A 20,486-nucleotide genomic window follows, 5' to 3' on the forward strand; every position below is an offset into this window, starting at 1 on the left:
ACTGTTTTCAAAGCCGAGTGTAAAGAAATCTGCTACACGCATTAAGTGCCGAGTTTAAAACACTTTCCGGAAAAGATTATTGTTCCCAGCGGCTTTTCTTTAGTAGTCGCACAACACAACAAGAAACCGTACTAGCACCTTCCCAGATTGTTCATTGTAAGCCACAAAAAAAAAAAGATCTGCTGCTCATTCAACCCTTCCATGATTATCCAGCTCCAGGACCGGGTTTTACATCAAACCGGAGTCATGATGCTCCAGGAACAGAGACGTGAGCAGACGTCGAACATCTAATACAGCTGGAAAAGACGGGGGTGGGGGGGGGGGGGTAAAAGATCGGTGAAGCTGCGATGGCAGGCGCTCGAGAGAGGGGGTAGGAAATCGGGTGAGGGGCTAGAGGCTGACTAAGGAGAATGAGCGAGGGAGAGAGAGAGAGAGAGAACGGGAGAGAGTGATGGATGTTGTCCTTTAAGGAAACCTCTTCCTCAGGCAACCTGCATTGAGTCTTGACCCAGTTGTCGTCTGTGGTAGGAAAGAAAAGCAGCTTTGTGTCAGTCTTTTTTCTGTGGATGTGTGTGTGTGTGTGTGTGTGTGAGAGAGAGAGAGAGAGACAGACAGACAGAGACAGACAGACAGACAGACAGAGAGCTAGAGAGAAAGAGAGAGAGTGAGAGACAGACAGAGCGGCAGAGAGACAGACAGACAGAGAGGGGCAGAGACAGAGAGACAGACAGAGAGCGAGAGACAGAGAGCAAGAGAGAGAGGGGGACAGACAGACAGACAGACAGACAGACAGACAGACAGACAGACAGACAGACAGACAGACAGACAGAGGGGCAGAGAGACAGACAGAGCGGCAGAGAGACAGACAGACAGACAGACAGACAGACAGACAGACAGACAGACAGACAGACAGACAGACAGACAGACAGACAGAGAGCGAGAGAGAGAGACAGAGAGCAAGAGAGAGAGGGGGACAGACAGACAGACAGACAGACAGACAGACAGACAGACAGACAGAGGGGCAGAGAGACAGACAGACAGACAGATAGAGGGGCAGAGACAGAGAGACAGACAGACAGAGGGGCAGAGAGACAGACAGACAGAGAGCGAGAGAGAGAGACAAAGAGCAAGAGAGAGAGGGACAGACAGACAGAAAGACAGACAGACAGACAGACAGACAGACAGACAGACAGAGAAAAAAGAGAGAGACAGAGAGAAACGGCCAGTGAGGGGGATCTGCGTGTGTCCGTAGTGTACACATCTTAACCATCAAACCCATCTTCTGCGGGTAGCCCTCTCTGTTTGGGCTTGCCACATTCCGCGCTGTCTTGTGATTGTTGGCTTGTAGCTGATGCCCATTGTCTGCCGTGTAAGGTAATCTACTATTGTATTACATTAACCCTGCAGACAAATGCGTCCAAATGGCACACCACCACCACCACTGCCCGGACTAGTCCTCTTTAGCAGCAGATCTCAAAGTGCGCGGCTCACACTAATAGGCTCCAGCACACAGGAATTCCCATAGAGGGAGATTAGCCCTACTAGCACGCAGCCAAACGCCACTCTGAGGAAAGCTGATATGGATAATCCTCCATGTTTACACGCATGCCTATGACATAAGGGTATAGTCTGCTGGATCTTTGTGTGCGTGTGCATGTGTGTGTGTGTGTCTACAGTATGAGTCATAGAGACTGTCCTCTACCAAAAAACATCCGCATAGGTCGTTTGTACAAGCGGCTTATTACGACCTATAGTTACGTTTAAAGCTACTTCCGGTCCTCCGTAATTATAACACGTTACTTTCCCTGTCACAATAAGCGTTCTCCTTCCATAAGCTATCGCGAGAACGAACATTAATAAAAGCAAAGTTTAAGGTCACATAGCGGTTATAATGTCCACGCTAGCTGACTTGCTGACCCTTGGCTAACGTTAAGTTAGCCCTTATGACGTCATTCATAGGTAAACATGCTGCCAACAGCAATCTTATGCCCCTTTTCCGCTACATGGTACCGGCTCGACTCGACTCGACTGGCTTCTGCGTCGTTTTCCATTACCGTAACAGTACCCCCTCAGTGTAGCCGGTCGTCATAGCGACGCCTGGTTTTCAATTTCAAAATGTACTTTTCAGATAACTCCGCTTCGGAATTTAAAAATGCCGGGTGATATCCCGTGTGCGCACCGATGACGCAGTGACGAAAAATGACGCAGTGACGCGTTTCTCTGACCGATCAGAGGTCTGCATTGATTTCGGTACCCGCTCCAGTTTTTTTGGAACCTCCACAAAAGTGGTACCAGAAAAGTGGTGAGTTACCAAAATGCCGGTACTTTCCAGTATGGAGAATGGAAAAAAAAAGGGGGGGGGGGCGTGTTGAGTTGAGCCGGTACCATGTAGTGGGAAAGAGGTGTTAGCTACTATACAAGACGGCGAAACAACAACAACACACTTATTCTGTTGTTCTCGATTTGTTTGAAAAACCCACGACGCACAGAGACGAAACGTATCTGTGGCATATCTCCTGCTGCCGGTAGGGGCGCTAATTCAGGAAACACTCCTGTGGGTCGTATAGAGGACAAACGACCTATGTGGTCGTATGGGTTGGAGGACTTGTTGTGACACCGTGACGCTGTGACGACGTGTTGCTGGAACGCGGCAACTCTGGCTCTTTCACGATGTCTCTGCAGCCAACAGTACGGAGTGTAGTGTCGCAGAGTGTCGCAGCAGGAGAGAGGGATGCAGCAGGGCCTTGGTGATTCACTTCGGCGTGTTATTTTGCTTCCTCGCTCGTCTTTCTGTCTTATCAAGCCGATCTGCAGACTTGTATACATGCACACACACGCACACACACACACACACACACACACACGCACTTGCATAAACACACACACTCACTCAGTTTTCCACTTGGCGCTAGAATAACCGAAGGAATGAAAGGAGGACAACGGGAGAACAGGAGAAAAGCTGCAGGCATTTTCAATGAATGCCATAGGTTTTTGGTCTCTAATGACCTATGACTCACACATACACTCAAGCACGCACGCACGCACGCACACACACAAAACTCCATACACACATGTAGACGTAGACCCTAAAACATGTGCACAAGCATAATAAAGTCATTTTCACCTCCACCCAGGCCAGTGGGTCTCAGTCATTAATTTTAGGGGTTGGCCAGCTCACTCCGTGTGTGTGCGTGCAGGTGTGTGCATGTGCGACAGTGTTGTCTCTGTTCTTATCTCTGTGTGTGTGTAGCTGAAAGCGGAGCTAAGCCTATCGTTTAGTGTGTTGCTGGGTGTTGTGCATTGTGATGGTGTAACAGGCCTAACCATAATCCACATTCACCCTCTGCCAGAGGAGGAGACTGCCAAGGAAGCAGCAACCAATACTGACTCCCCTCTGTAACCCTCGTCTCTGTTCACTCTCACTGCTGCTGCCTCCGTATGTCTCTCTCTCGCTCTCTCTCCTGCTCATTATGTTGTAACGAGATCAGGCATGATTTGTGTAGTGTTAATCAGTGAAATTAACCCGTTGATAGTCACTGTGGTAATGGGGGGAGGGGGGCGTCAACCAAAAAAATGACCCCATAGGCCGTCTGTACAAGCGGCTTATCACGATCTATAGTTACGTTTTAAGCTACTTCCTGGCGATCCTCCGTAATTATAACACGTTACTTTCCCTGTAACAATAAGCATCTCCTTCCATAAGCTATCGCGAGAACGAACATTAAGAAAAGCAAAGTTTAAGGTCACATAGCGGTTATAATGTCCACGCTAGCTGGCTTTCTAACTTTTGGCTAACGTTAAGTTAGCCCTTATAACGTCATTCACAGGCAAACATACTGCCAATAGCAAGCTTAGTTACTATACTAGACGGCGAAACAACACAAAAACGCACTGACTGCATATTCTATTGTTCTCAATTTGTTTAAAACCCACGATGCACAGAGGCGAAAGTATCTGTGGCATACCTCCTGCCGCCAGTAGGAGAGCTAATTTAGGAAATATTCCTGTGGGTCCTATTATGTGGTCGTATGGGTTGGAGGACTTGTTGTAATGGGAGGGGGGTGTACAAGTGTATTAGTTGTGTCAATAATGTTCTTGCATTTACTCTAACTGTGACATTTCCACCGGAGCTTTGTTCTCCATCAGTTCCATTGGAGGCAAATCGTTTCGGAGCATGAAATGCGCAGAGTATGATTGCACAACGAAAGCTAAATTATAAACATGGATTGGGGGGGGGGGGATCAACAAGTTCACATGTAATTTCCAAAACACCGTGAACTGTTTATTTTTCAGTGGAAATGCAGGGAGCTGAATAAATCTGCAACACCTCACAGTTTGTGCACAGTAAATGTAGTTATGCAGTGACATATTTTGCTCATTACACCCCCCCCTCCCTGCCCCCAGACATCTGAGGTGTAAAATAAGGTTTTAGTTGGTCTGGGGGATTACAGCTCATAAAACTGTAATCCTGATCACTTTTCTAGTTATTAAGATGACAACCAAACGCCAACCAACCAAATGATTTTAGCTCTTGCATGTGTGCAATGACACCTGGCACTCTCTGTTAAATGCTATCTGTAGGGCGTCCGGGTAGCGTAGCGGTCTATTCTGTTGCCTAACAACACGGGTCGCCGGTTCGAATCTCCGTGTTACCTCCGGCTTGCTCGGGCTGCCGTACAGACGCCATTGGCCGTGTTTGCGGGTGGAAAGCCGGATGTGGGTTTGTGTCCTGTTTACTGCACTACCGCCTCCTCTGGTCGGTCGGGGCTCTTGTTTTGGTGGGGGACTTGGGAGAATAGCGTGATCCTCCCACGTGCTACGTCTTCCTGCTTTTTATCAGGCCGATATGAACAGATTAACCACTTGTTTCTTAAGTGAACTGGCATGGACAATTAAACCAATCATTTCCCATGTGAACTGGGCGAACAACCAGTCAGCCACAAATGCAGAGGGTTATTCTGTCACTGTCAGAGGAACCAGGTTTAATTCTACACATATTCCCCACAGTGACAGTGGGTGACAGTGGGTGAGACAGGAGGTTGGTCTCTGTCGGTAATCGGTAAGTCAGTCTGTGTATCACAGTCCCTGTTTGTCTTAGTGTTGCAGTCCATCTGTACTTGTCCTTCTGAAGGGGCCTCTGGAGCCCTTAGGATGGGTCGAGGGTGATGCCTATTCCTCCGGAGCTCTCCTTTATCTGTCTGTATAATGTATGACCTCGGCGCGTCACACTTCTGCACAACTGAAGCTGATTTGGTCCAGCCTCTCTCATTGGCCAGCTTTACTGCAACACTATTCCCTGGTTGATGTTCAGGTAGTGCTCTGACTTTGTACCTTGTGTTGTACACTCGACTGTATCTCTATTTAGCTCTGTCATTAATCTGCCACACCTGTTGAAGGTCTGGCCATGCAGGCTGTAAGTTAGCCTCCAGGGTAGGAAGTGTAGAGTGGATTTGTCTGCCCATCATTAGCTGTGCTGCCCCCCCCCCCCCCCATCGCCTGCAAGGGAGTTGCTCTGTAGGACAACAGTGCTAAGAAAGGATCAGATTGTCTCAGAATCTGTTTATCTGCTTCGCCATTGGCTTGTGCATAATGAGAGCTTGTAGTGATTTGCTTGAAATCAAAAGTTTCTGAAAACGGAACAAAAGCTTTCCCTGAAAATTGGGGTCCATTATGTGTCTGCAGTAGAACCCCACCCAGCCCATAGCTACTCGCATCAGCCTGACAAGACTGTTTTTTTCCATCAAAGAATGCTAACACAGGGGCCTCTGTAACGAGCCGTTTTACTTTCTTAAAGGCCTCCTCCTGCACTGCACCCCAAGTCCACATTACTTCAGTTTTAAGCAGCTCAGTCAAGGGCTTTGTGACGTCAGACAGGTGTGGGAGATACCTGCCTAGGTATTAATCATGCCCATGACTCTTCTGAGCTCATGTACGTTGTTTGGTGGTTGTAGCTGAGTGATGGCTTGGACTTTAGTGTCATCTGGGTGGATTCCATGCTCGTCGATACAATGGCCCAAGTAGTTGAGCTGCCGCTGATGTAACAAGCACTTGTCGTGGTTTAGCTTCAACCCTGCTTTCCTCAATGTTTCCGGGGTGTTCTGAAGCCTCAACTCATGCTGTTCAGTGGTCTCGGAGTAGCTCAAGATATCATCCATGTATATGGCCACACCCTCTAGGCCCTTTAAAAGCTCTGTCATCTCCCGCTGGAAGATTTCTGGGGCACTCGTGATCCCAAATGGGAGTTTATTGAAAAAATATCTTCCAAATGGTGTAATAAATGTGGTCAATTTAGCGGTCTCTGTGTCTAATGGTATCTGCCAGAAACTACTAGCTGCATCCAGCAGAGAAAACACTTTTGCATGAGCCAGCTTAGGTAAATTGTCAACTATTGTAGGTAGCATATACAGTGGTGTGAAAAAGTGTTTGCCCCCTTCCTGATTTCTTATTTTTTTGCATGTTTGTCACACTTAAATGTTTCAGATCATCAAACAAATTTAAATATTAGACAAAGATGACACAAGTAAACACAACATGCAGTTTTTAAATGAAGGTTTTTATTATTAATGGAAAAGAAAAATCCAAACCTACATGGCCCTGTGTGGAAAAAGTGATTGCCCCCCCCCCCCGCTAAAACATAAATTAAGTGTGGTTTATCACATCTTTGGAAAGCTGAGTTCAATTTCTCTAGCCATACCCAGGCCTGATTACTGCCACACCTCTTCTCAATCAAGAAATCACTTAAATAGGACCTGCCTGACAAAGTTAAGTAGACCAAAAGATCCTCAAAAGCTAGACATCATGCTGCGATCCAAAGAAATTCAGGAACAAATGAGAAACAAAGTAATTGAAATCTATCAGTCTGGAAAAGGTTATAAAGCCATTTCTAAAGCTTTGGGACTCCAGCGAACCACAGTGAGAGCCATTATCCACAAATGGCGAAAACACGGAACAGTGGTGAACCTTCCCAGGAGTGGCCGGCCGACCAATTTACCCCAAGAGCGCAGCGACGACTCATCCAAGAGGCCACAAAAGACCCCACGACAACATCCAAAGAACTGCAGGCCTCACTTGCCTTAGTTAAGGTCAGTGTTCATGACTCCACCATAAGAAAGAGACTGGGCAAAAATGGCCCGCATGGCAGAGTTCCAAGATGAAAACCACTGCTGAGCAAAAAGAACATAAAGGCTCGTCTCAGTTTTACCAGAAAACATCTTGATGATCCCCAAGACTTTTGGGAAAATACTCTGTGGACTGACGAGACAAAAGTTGAACTTTTTGGAAGGTGTGTGTACCATTACATCTGGCGTAAAAGTAACACTGCATTTCAGAAAAGGAACACCATACCAACAGTAAAATATGGTGGTGGTAGTGTGATGGTCTGGGGCTGTTTTGCTGCTTCAGGACCTGGAAGACTTGCTGTGGTAAATGGAACCATGAATTCTGCTGTCTACCAAAAAATCCTGAAGGAGAATGTCCAGCCATCTGTTCGTGACCTCAAGCTGAAGCACACTTGGGTTCTGCAGCAGGACAATGATCCAGAACACACCAGCAAGTCCACCTCTGAATGGCTTAAGAAAAACAAAATAAAGACTTTGGAGTGGCCTTGTCAAAGTCCTGACCTGAATCCGATTGAGATGCTGTGGCATGACCTTAAAAAGGCGGTTCATGCTCGAAAACCCTCCAATGTGGCTGAATTACAACAATTCTGCAAAGATGAGTGGGCCAAAATTCCTCCACAGCGCTGTAAAAGACTCATTGCCAGTTATCGCAAACGCTTGTTGCAGTTGTTGCTGCTAAGGGTGGCCCAACCAGTTATTAGGTTTAGGGGGCAATCACTTTTTCACACAGGGCCATGTAGCTTTGGATTTTTTTCACCCTTAATAATAAAAACCTTCATTTAAAAACTGCATGTTGTGTTTACTTGTGTTATCTTTGTCTAATATTTAAATTAGTGTGATGATCTGAAACATTTAAGTGTGAAAAACATGCAAAAAAATAAGAAATCAGGAAGGGGGCAAACACTTTTTCACACCACTGTATTTCTCTCTCTTCACTGCTTTGTTTAGAGTCTTCAAATCTGTTCCTTATTTTTCTTTGGTACGGGTGCCACTGAAACACACCACTCTGTAGGCTCTTTAATTTCAATGGTTACGCCACTGGCTACCATGCGATCTAGTTCTTCTTTTATTTTAGAGAGCATGGGCACTGACACACGTCTAGCCGTCGACACACTGTATGGGACCGCGCCTTCCTTCAATGCTATTTTTACAAGTTTTATCTTCAAAACTCCTATTTCTGCAGGACAGGAAATTTTGCTTTGCTCTGAGTTTTTTATTTCTTCAACGTGCCTAACTAGGCCCATTGCCACAGCTACATTTCTCCCAAGGAGGTGACTGCCGTCCCCACGGATTACATGTACTTTGAACCTGAAATGTCTCCAGTTTCTCTGGGTGTTGGCTATAACATAACCTAAACAGCTCAGTCTACCCCCCGGACCATCAAGTTTTGCCCCAACTTTCTTCAGAACTGGCTTTAATCCCCATCAAGCTAACAGTATTTTCTGATACAACACTTGTATCTGCCCCTGTATCAATTTTAGGTAACACTTTAGTATGGGGAACATATTCTAAGTAAAAAAACTTAATTACTAGTGAATTAGTAATGATCAAGATGTCACTTTAGTATGGGGAACATATTCTAAGTAACAAAAACTTAATTTACAGTAATTTAACACTATGAACACTTGTAGTTTTGTGTTTTGTTATGTAAGAACAGACCATATTCATTAAGTGTTAGTAAGGGAGAATAACTCTTCTTGTGGTACTACCACCTTATAAAGTCCATACTAAGCGAAGCATATTGAGATGGTACTACTAATAAGCAATAATTCTGAGGTTATAGAGGGAAAACTCATAGTTAATGGCTTACTGGTTGTATATGGCCATGCAGAATAAGGCATTAATGAGTACGTAATAATGACCAATTAAGAGCCAATATGTTGCTAATTTGCATGCTAATAAGCACCTAATTAATGGTGACTATGTTCCCCATACTAAAGTGTTACCCAATTTTAAAGTTCACAAGGATACCACGTGCTGCCGGTTTTACTGTCCATGCATCACTGGAATCATTCACCTGTGATTTCTCCGAGAACTGGAGCCCGGCTCTGCTGGTCACCGTCTGTCCGCGCACTGACCTCATTGACGATGCGTGAACGGCACACTGCAGCGAAGTGTCCCATCTCTTTCCAGGCGTGGCATTCAGCATTCCTCGCAGGGCATCCGTCTCCTTTTGCAGGTGGTTTTCCGCACCTGTAACATTTCCTGCCTTGTCCTTTCCAGGGTTGTACCGGTTTCACGCTCAGTGGCGCCCCCCAGGGGTGGCCACGGCCACCCTGATACTATCCCTGGTCCCCCCCGCTGGCCCCCCCCCAGCCACGAGTCGCATATGCAGAATATGCTTCTGATTATGCAGAATATGCTTCTATCTGATATTTTACATTAGGTGCTGCTCATTTACATATTTTTCTTAACTCTCATATTGACAGTTTTCAACTAGCCTATGCGGTACACTACAACAGCGTCACAGAATTCCCGAAATTCAGTCATGGCTTTTGGTTTTGGTGTGCCACCCCAAGATTTTCAGTGGCCCCATTTGCCCCCCCCCCCCTAATGAAACATTTCTGGGGGCGCCACTGGTCACGCTGCTCCCGTTTCGCTGAACACGGCTGCGCGCCTGCTTCGCTGCACACGCTCGGCACCTTCGTTGAGCTGTGTGCTACTGTTAGCATGTGCGCCTTGCTCGCTGACACGTCCCGCAACTCGTTCGGACTAACGCCGCTGCTTTGTCAAGAGGTAAATCAGATGTTAGCCGCAGCTTCTCAGACAGGTCTTTATCTAGTACGCCAATCCAGCAAGGGAGCACGTATCCGACAGCTCGCGGAGGCTTCTGACATACCCCTCTGCGGCTGCGCTCTCGCGAGGCTTTGGAAAACGGGCTCGTTCGCGGATGACGTTCACCTTCGTTACAAAGTAACTGTCCAATGTGGCTAACACAGTCTCATAATCTTCCTCGTCCCCCCCCCCCCCTTCAGCGAAACTAAAGGCCTTCAAAACGTGTTCAGGTTCCTTCCCCAGAGAATAGAGACCTGTGTACCTCTCCTCCCTCCTCGTTGCGATTCTGTAGCGTGGGCATCGTCGGCGCCATTGCGGCCAAAGTTGTGGGCGAGAGAAATCACAGTTTTCCGGGAGGCGGAAACTTCGCCATCCATCGCCTTTCAACTTCTGACACCGGGTAGCGTTGCGAACACATACAGACAGCCGTTGTCTGAGGAGAATATGTTGAGTCGCCCTACCGGATGTGCTCGGGGTCCCGCGGCTACGGATGACATCACTACTTCACGCATTACGATTGGGTAGGGGCTTGGGTAGGGGCTAGTTCCGATTGGGTAGGGGCTAGTTCCGTTTAGGAACGGCGGGAAACGGTAGATTGACGTTAGACGCAGCTCGGTAGCGACATAATCCGTGACGTCATATGTAGCGGAAATCGACGTTGCACCCGAGCAGAAAGGGGGGCGCCCGGGTGGCGTAGCGGTCTATTCCGTTGCCTACCAACGCAGGATCGCCGGGTCGAATCCCCGCGTTACCTCCGGCTTGGTCGGGCGTCCCTACAGACACAATTGGCCGTGTCTGCGGGTGGGAAGTCGGATGTGGGTATGTATCCTGGTCGCTGCACTGGCGCCTCCTCTGGTCGGTCGGGGCGCCCCCGGATCGGCGGAGAGGAGGTGGAGCAGCGAACGGGACGGCTCAAGAGGAGCTGGGTAATTGGCCCGATACAAATTGGGGAGAAAATTGGAAAGGGAAAAAAAAAAACCCGAGCAGAAAGGGAACGGTAGGGGCTAGTCCCCATCGATGCAGAGAACGGAAATGGAGTAGAGAACGGTCAACTGAGCATGCGCGAAATGCCTCTACCGCGCCTCCACACGCCCCGCGTAGCACCCAGGCGCTAGGATTCTAGGAAGACCCGCCCCTACTCTGCGTCTGATTAGCTAACTTTAACCCTAACCCCGCCCTAACCCTAACCTTAACCTACCCAAACAACGGGGGCGACGAGTACTTGCGCATGCTCAGTTGACCGTTCTCCGAATCGATGGGGACTAGCCACTACCGAGCAGAAATGGAAGCCACACCGGCGCATCAACATGGCGCTTCAGACGGAATGGAAAAAAAATCCGTTACTCCTCCCTCGACTGGAACTCCTTACTTGAAACGTCACACAACTCTGCGCTCTTATAAAATAGTGCCGTTACATCACAGCCGGGGCGGCTCCTAAGAGTGGGGTAATTGGCCGGATCAGCAAGTCCTCCGTTCCTACCCCTTAATACGACCCACAGGAGCGTTTCCTGTACGCTGTGGGGGGTTTTATCTACTTGTTGACATCCCTTTTAAAACGCCTCATAGACAGGCTACTAAAGGTAAGTAGTCAATAAATAGCGATAAAAAACACATTGAGAACAACAGAATATGTAGTCAGTGCGTTTTTGTGTTGTTTCGCCGTCTAGTATCGTAACTAAGACTGCTATTGGCAGTATGTTTACCTATGAATAACGTTGTAAGAGCTAACTTAACGTTAGCCAAAAAGTTAGAATGTTAGCTAGCACGGACATTTAACCGCCATGTCGCGTTAAACGTTGCTTTTATTAATGTTCGTTCTCGCGATAGCTTATGAGAGGAGATCGCTCATTGTTACAGGTGTAACCGGTTATTTTCTTGCCCGGCGCGGGATTCGATACGGGGTGTACTGCACCACAAGGCGACGTCACTAACCGCTCGGCTAAAGGGTCAGACCCGTTAGCTAGGGGCTAACGTGTCTTATTAGTAGTTTACACAGGCAAAGTAACGTGTTATAATTACGGAGGACGGCGAGGAGGTGAGACCCTGCGGCCTCATATGAGGACATGCTACACGTGCACATTTCTGCACCTTATACTTCATTCTGCTTAACTTAAGACCTGTTGTCCTCATTCGCAGACACTTATTTACACGTGATTTAGACGTTATTTACACGACCGCTAGATGTCGCTTCACTTTAAAACGTAGCTATAGGTCGTAATACGCTGCTTGTACAAATGACCTATGGGGTCGTTTCTTGGTGGAGGACAGTCTCGTCCCACGCATTTATTGTGCAGCCTCACTTTTTTTTTTTTTACTGTTCATCATTTCAGAGTTCTAATGAGGAAAGATGGAGACCGCATTAAAAACAGTTGATTTGAATCAGACAGGCAGAGAATGAGGAGCGAGACGGGAGGGGATGGAGACGTGGAGGTATGAAGCTGAAGACCGTGACCTTTAGGGAGCTGACCTCTTGGTCACACATATTACTCTCAATGGTTGGAGCACACCGTGGAAGGCTGCCTCTTTATTTCGCCCCTGACAGTTTCCTATTGCGACCCCATCCCCCATCCTTCAGCCCGCCCGCCCGCCCCCCCCCTCCTCCCCCATCCTTCCTACTCATCCATCCTCTGCCTATTACTGGCATCCTCTCCCCCAGTGTGGTTGAAATAATGGTGGAGAGGAGTAATGGAGGAGAGATGTCCTACTTATGTGCAGCCTTCTTCCCTTCGTCCTCTACGGTCTACGGTCATAAATCCCATTTTTATGTGTTTTTTTTTCTTCTTCTTCTTCTTCTTTGAGGCAGTTGGCAATACGCTCGGCCACTTTAGGTCTAGAGTTTCATCCTCCACAAATCGAGAGAGAGAATCATATTCCACACTTGATCTGAAATAGTTTGCACACACATACATACACAATTACACACGCATATAGACACAGGAACATACACATACACAAATACATACACACATATACACATGAACATACACATACACATATACATATGAGCATACACATACACACATACACATACACACGTGAACAACACATACACATACTTTAGTCAGTAGTCTCTCCAGGTAATAGTGAGAACTAGTGTCCCTCCATCCTATGCCCCGACTCATCTATCCTCTCCTCTCCTCTCCTCTCCTCTCCTCTCTTAGACCTTCTCATTATCTGAGGGCTTAATCAGGTGGTCAGGACCATATGGCCCGAGTATGAGACTTTTAAAGACTGTTAGCTTTAATTAAACGTGTAGTTGTGTGTGTGTGTGTGTGTGTGTGTGTGTGTGTGTGTGTGTGTGTGTGTGTGTGTACACACGTATGGGCATACACTCGTGTCTGTATCCCGGAGACTTATCTACAGAGCTCATCTCGTATCTAGCCACGCACACACCCCGCCCCCGCAGCGGCCGTCACAGTGAGTGGAGGCAGTGGGAGGGACGTACGGGGACTTCCCTACGAGAAACGATTGGTTGATTGAGGCGGAGAAAATGACAGACAAGCAGACAAAAGAATGAATGCATCATCTGCAAATGAGCAAACTCGTCTGCTGTATTTTCGTTGCCGTGCCTTTTTTCTCGGGAAGATTGAGCAATAAACCACGCTGCTTGCAAGGGAGACTAAAACTCTCTCCAGTTTGCAATGATGGGCCTGCAAAGAAGGCCTTGTTGTTGTTTGTGTGTGTGTATGTGTGTGTGTGTGGGTAATGCAATCTTCCTAGCTACCTGGCATCACTGTGTGTGACCCGCACTGTCACCCTGTATTAGATAACACGGAGTCTGAAGGCTCATCTTAATGAGGCATAACTCCATGAAAATCAAAACCTCTGCAAATAGCATGAAGAATGTGATGTGTGCACGATGCATAAAACCTCCTGGGATTTCCAGTCATCATCTGGGCTGCTCTGTCGCTGGGCCTTTGTTTGTAGACCGGGAGGGAGGACGGGATAATGTATATAACCTTAACTTCAGTACATGTTAGCCTTTTGCTTTGACAGCTTGCTGTGAATCTTCTCTTGTGTTATTCCTGGAGATTTTTTTTATCTTCCTTTTACCTTTATTTTATCATTCAGTAGCAGTAAATGCAGACATATACCATCATATTACACCTTCCTATGAGTCTTCCCTTGTGTTATTCTGCTCCAGTTCTTTCTAGTTCTTTCTACTTTGTGGGAGATAACAGGTACATATACTTGAATGGATACGGTCCAGTTTATCCGAAGTGATGTCGTAACACACACACACACACTTTTCTTCCTTGCCTCGTTGCAGGATGACAACTGGGGGGAAACCACCACCGCTGTGACGGGGACCTCCGAGCTGAGTTTGTCCCAGGAGGAGGTGGTCGGTCTGGGGAAGGGCACGGAGGACGGGGTCCAAACATGCCGGCGCTACGTTCCTCTGGCTCTGGGCCTGTGCGTGGGGCTGATTGTGCTGGCCACCCCACTTGCCTTCCTGGTGCTGCCGGCTATGATGTGGCCCGACAGGCTGCAGGCCTGCGGCGCGGCCTGCGAGGGCCTCTTCCTCTCCATATCCTTCAAACTCCTCATCCTCATCCTGGCGGTCTGGGCTCTGTTTCTGCGTCCGTCCCGTGCCAGCCTGCCCAGAGTGTGTGTGTTCCGCGGCTTCCTTGCCACGCTCACACTCCTGCTCATCATGTCCTATTGGCTCTTCTACGGCGTCCGGATCCTTGACGCACAGGTGAGTCCAAAAATAAATCAGGGTGTGTTTGAGTAACACCATCACATGGGTATTGCTATTCATATACAACACACATCTATCTCTCGATCTATCTATCTATCTAGCTAGCTAGCTAGCATGCATGTTAGGGTTAATGCTCCTGTCTGTGCCCCTGAGCAAAGAACTGGAAAGAAGAACTGGAGTTGGCCCCCCGGGTGCTGCAGCTGCCCACTGTTCCTATACAATAGAATGGGTTAAATGCAGAGAACAAATTAGGGGTGTCCGGGTGGCGTAGCAGTCTATTCCATCGCCTACCAACACAGGGATCCCGGTTCGAATCTCCGTGTTACCTCCAGCTTGGTCGGGCGTCCCTACAGACACATTTGGCCGTGTCTGTGGTTGGGAAGCCGGATGTGGGTGTGGGTCCTGGTCGCTGCACTAGCGCCTCCTCTGGTCAGTCGGTGGGCCTATTTGGGGGGAGGGGGAACTGGGGGGGAATAGCGTAATCCTCCCACACACTACGTCCCCCTGGTGAAACTCCTCACTGTCAGGTGAAAAGAAGCAGCTGGCGACTCCACATGTATCGGAGGAGGTATGTGGTAGTCTGCAGCCCCCGCCGGATTGGCAGAAGGGGTGGAGCAGCGACCAGAGAGGCTTGGAAGAGTGGGGGAATTGGCTGGATACAATTGGGGAGAAAATCCAAAAAACAAATGTAGAGAACAAATTCATTGTAACCTGTACAATTACAAAATAAAGTGGCTTTCATTTCGTTTTTTCATCTATCTATCTATCTATCTATCTATCTATCTATCTATCTATCTATCTATCTATCTATCTATCTATCTATCTATCTATCTATCTATCTATCTATCTCTACCTCTCTATCTATCTATCTATCTATCTATCTATCTATCTATCTATCTATCTATCTATCTATCTATCTATCTATCTATCTATCTATCTATCTATCTATCTATCTATCTATCTATCTATCTATCTATCTATCTATCTATCTATCTATCTATCTATCTATCTATCTATCTGTCTGTCTGTCTGTCTGTCTGTTACATACATAACATAGAATATAAATGACAACCAAAGCATGTAACTCACCTTGAAAGAAAGGAAAATTACAGGATTTGGCGTTCAGAGGTTTTTTCAACCCAGCTGCGGCTGTAGATCTGTTTATTTATGTGTTGTTGTTTTTTGCAGGACGAGGACTACCACGGCATCGTCCAGTTCGCCGTCTCGCTGGTGGACTCCCTGCTGTTCGTTCACTACCTGGCCGTGGTGCTGCTGGAGCTGCGCCACCTGCAGCCCTGCTACAGCGTGTGCGTCATCCGCTCCACGGACGGAGAGACGCGCCACTACAACGTAGGGCAGCTCAGGTAAACCTGCTGGAATACTTACTATGCCATGGTCACAGAGAATACCGGTCTCTGATTGGCTGGAGGGTGTGTGTTAAAATTGCACAATGAAAGCGTAGTTCGGATAGTCTCTATGTAACCATATTGTCAGTAGTAAGCCCAGTATATTGACTCTTAAAATTAGTGTGCTTCATTTCACTTATTTTATCATTCAAATCTTTGGACTCTAGACAGTCTTGCGCACTTTAACATAGCAGCTCATTTCTAACTTCAGACTAGTCAGCTCCTTTAGGAGAAACAGATGGGTTAAACTTTTGGAAATTTTGTATACTTTTTAAAATATTTAGCTGGTATTTATTTTTATCATAGAAATTAATGGCGGTTGTCACTTCCGGCTTGGTCGGGTATCCCTACAGACGCAATAGCCTGGGTGCGTAAGATGGCGTCATTCGACTTCTGACGTACGAGTACTTGCACAAGAACTTCCGGTCTGGTTTGTTGAAAGAAGCGATGGCTTTGTTTTACACTCGCTGTTTGTAGGACCTCCCTAAAATCACGGTCAACGTTGTACATCACATTGTGAGTGCTTCCTCAGTAGCTCAGACGAGCAAAAAAGAAAAGGGGTTTAAGATGTCGATTTCGAGCTACATCGGCAACTACGAGCGTGAGTAACGGCATCATTAGAACCATGCTAGCGCCAGCTAGCTTGCTGGCAGGGGCGATTAAGTGAAATGATACAAATCAGACATACCTAGTGTAAAACCGAATGTCCTCATCTGAACCTGCAAATCGACTCAGGCTGAATTTGGACTGTAGCCGGACGGTCTCAAGTTGCTTCTGGAACACTTCTATCCTCATTGACTCGTTTTGGGCCAGGGCATCCTCCAAAGCGGCAGGATTAGGAGCCACACAATAGTCATGCTCTTGCAGGCAGCTGCTGGCTGACATCCATCTCATTATGAGAGGAATCCAGAGCTGGCAGAGGGGCAACAACAAGACGCTCCCAACGCTCCCACACACCTAGCCCGGGTGTGGGTTTTGAGTACTCATTCCACGCAGAGTGTGAGGACAGCTCCTTTCTTCAGCCTCCTTAACACACCTGCTGTAGCTAGCACAGCGAAATCACGCAGTTCAAATGCCAACTACACACTTTTGTACACTTGGTGACAGTAAATGCATCCCTCCGAATCTCTGCTAGTCACTTAGTAGCTCTTTCCTCGCAGTTACTAGGGAATGAATGGAAACTTAAAAGAGAATTATAGCACGCCAAATTCACACAACAGTGCTAAGTGGAGCCTGATTCACTGCGTTGATACTTGAACGCCCCTTTATGCCCTGTTTGATTCACTGATTTTTCAGATGAAATCAAGATTTCAGATGGATAAGTTAGCAGCTAACTAATGAGTCAGAAGGACGTAAGCATCCGGTTTTACTGGAAGTTCTTGTGCAAACAGACACCACCCGAAAGGTCCGCAGCCCGACATTAATGCACCGAGCCTATTGGCCGTGTCTGCGGGTGGGAAGCCGGGTGTGGGTGTGTGTCCTGGTCGCTGCGCTAGCGCCTCCTCTGGTCGGTCGGGGCGCCTGTCCGGGGGGGAGGGGGAACTGGGGGGAATAGCGTGATCCTCCCACGCGCCAGTCCCCCTGGTGAAACTCCTCACTGTCAGGTGAAAAAGAGCGGCTGGCGACTCCACATGTATTGGAGGAGGCATGTGGTAGTCTGCAGCCCTCGCCGGATCGGCAGAGGGGGTGGAGCAGCAACCGGGACGGCTCAGAAGAATGGGGCAATTGGACGGGTACAATTGACAATTGGGGGAAAAAGGGGGGAATAATAAAAAAAGAAAAGAAATGAATGGCAGAAGGTCCCTTTAAACAGCATTTAGAGCCCTGCTACCTTCCACGCTTTGATGTGTGTGAGGGGAGGGAGTTTGATTTGATTGACAGGCAATCACGGCCGGGTTTTTTTAGAAGAATGCGGAAGACGATATGCTATTGGATGGTTTCAGTTTGGTGGCAGAAGACCACTCGTCCTGTTGTAGTATCGCGGCCCAACTCACTGGACATACGTGCAGGATGATATAACTAAAAAAAATATTGTATTTGTCAGAAGCAGAAAAACATCCTTCTTATAAACATACAAATAAAAACTTCAACAGCTTAGTGTTACAGATGTAAATTAAGTGCAGATAAAAGACGTAACGAGAATGAAAGTACACTTTTCATGCAATGGGATTGTTATGATTTGGTACCTGCGCGTTGTAATGTATGTTGTAGTTTGTAAACGTTGTTGATCAAGACATAATTTTTTGTTTTAATTGTGGCACCTTGCTTCATCCTTACACACATATTGCCCAGTTTACACCTTGGAACTGCTTGGTACAGTTGACTGTTGACCATCTGAATAGCTTTAATACAACAGTCAGGGGTTACCGTTGGAGCAACTTTAGTACAACAGTCAGGGGTTACCATCTGAGTAGCTTTAATACAACAGTCAGGGGTTACCATCTGAGTAGATTTAGTCCAACAATCAGGGGTTACCATCTGAGCAGCTTTAGTACAACAGTCAGGGGTTACCGTCTGAGCAGCTTTAGTACAACAGTCAGGGGTTACCGTCTGAGCAGCTTTAATACAACAGTCAGGGGTTACCGTCTGAGCAGCTTTAATACAACAGTCGGGGGTTACCGTCTGAGCAGCTTTAGTACAACAGTCAGGGGTTACCGTCTGAGCAGCTTTAATACAACAGTCAGGGGTTACCATCTGAGCAGCTTTAATACAACAGTCAGGGGTTACCGTCTGAGTAGCTTTAGTACAGGGGTCGGGAACCTTTTTGACTGGGAGAGCCATAAAAGCCAAATATTTCTAAATATATTTCATTGAGAGCCATATAGTATTTTTAACGTATAATAAATTAAATATGTCTTACTTTTAATGCGACTTCTGGTGCTGCATGGTTTTGCTGATGGCCTTGTAGTCTGGTTCATACGTGGTGAGGTTGAGCTTCATGCAGGCGTTGAGGCTTCCATCAGTTAAACGTGAGCGTAGGTTGGTCTTAATGTTCCTCATATGCGAGAAAGACTGTTCACATGCATATGTAGAGCCAAACATGGTCAATACGGCAATACTCACACGCTGCATTGTGTGGTATGTCACAGGAAGCTCGTTCCAAGTTTTAAGAATCAGCTGGTCTTCAGGTTGAAGATTTTTAATTTCTGTCCACTTGTGTTCCCTCGCCAGCTCTGCTCGCTGTCGCGCAAGACTTTCCAACTCTCCATTAAGTGACTTGAACTTACTCATCCACATGTCTGATGCCTTCAGGTCAGCAACTTCCAGCTCAAAGTCTCCGATAGAGACCCCGGGGATGCATGTCAGGTCGATTTTGTCCACTGCACACTCATGTGGATGAGTGATGAACTTGAAAAGACCAGTGCGCGCACGAAATTCTCCAAAACGTGCTTTGAATAACTGCAGGAGATTGAACGTAAAGCCAGCTAGCTGCTGGAGATCCAGATGTTGAGTGGAGTCACTTGCTAAGCATGCATCTCTAAATTGTTGCAGTCTTTCAAAGTGCAGAAGACGACCTGTTTCAATGTCCCTGAGAAAGACTTCCAGCTTGCTTTCAAATGCAAACACTGCTTGTTGAAGGGATGAGATTGTATTTCCAATACCTTGCATTTTCACATTGAGCTGGCTCAGATGGCCAGTTATGTCCACGAGATAGTGAAACTGCAGGAGCCAGTCAGTGTTGTCTAGCTCAGGATGCTTGACGCCTTTCATTTCAAGAAAAGTCCGGATTTCACTCAGGCAAGCTGCAAAACGGCTGAGCAGCTTCCCCCTTGACAACCAACGCACGTTGCTGTGTAAAAGCAGACCGGGATAATGATTCCCAACTTCTTCTAACAGAGCTTTAAACTGGCGATCATTTAAAGCTCGGGCAACAATAAAGTTGACCACTCGAATGACCAGAGACATCACCTCGCCAAGCTCCTGGCCACACGTCTGAGCGCAAAGCGCTTCCTGGTGCAGGATGCAATGAAAACTTAGGATGGCTCTCTTTTCATGTTCACGGAGAAGCGCTACAAATCCTTTGTTCTTCCCCAACATACAGGGTGCACCATCAGTACAGACAGAAATAAGTTTATCCATCGGTAGTTTTTTTTCTTTAGCAAACTCCATGAAAGACATGAATAAATCCTCTCCTCTTGTTGTCCCTTTCATTGGCAAAACAGCCAAGCTTTCCTCACGCAGTGTGTCACCTGCAGCATACCTGGCAATGATACTGCACTGAGATAGATGGCTAACGTCTGTTGACTCATCTAACGCGAGAGAAAAGTATGTCCCGGCGTTTATGTCCTTAATTTGTGTTTCCTCGACTTGATTTGCCATCATGATGCTACGATCGTGCACAGTTCTTGCTGACAGGGGCATGTCTTTTATTCGTTTGATTATCTTGTCTTTATTTGGGAAGTCATCAAACAGTTCATTGGCCACATCAAGCATGAATGTTTTGGCATACTCGCCATCTGTGAATGACTTTCCATTCCTTACTAT

General features: G+C 47.1%; 1 protein-coding gene across 1 annotated transcript in view; it reads left to right on the forward strand.

Annotated features, from left to right (window-relative positions):
* Positions 1 to 20,486, forward strand: part of LOC130120744 (vang-like protein 1) — a 51,430-nt gene that overhangs the window by 18,362 nt on the left and 12,582 nt on the right. The window contains exons 4-5 of the mRNA XM_056289456.1: positions 14,164 to 14,592; positions 15,784 to 15,959. Coding sequence (XP_056145431.1) covers positions 14,164 to 14,592; positions 15,784 to 15,959 — 605 coding nt within the window. The remainder of the gene's footprint in view (positions 1 to 14,163; positions 14,593 to 15,783; positions 15,960 to 20,486) is intronic.

This window comes from Lampris incognitus, chromosome 11 (genome assembly GCF_029633865.1).
Source record: "Lampris incognitus isolate fLamInc1 chromosome 11, fLamInc1.hap2, whole genome shotgun sequence".
In the NCBI taxonomy this organism is placed as follows: Eukaryota; Metazoa; Chordata; class Actinopteri; order Lampriformes; family Lampridae; genus Lampris; species Lampris incognitus.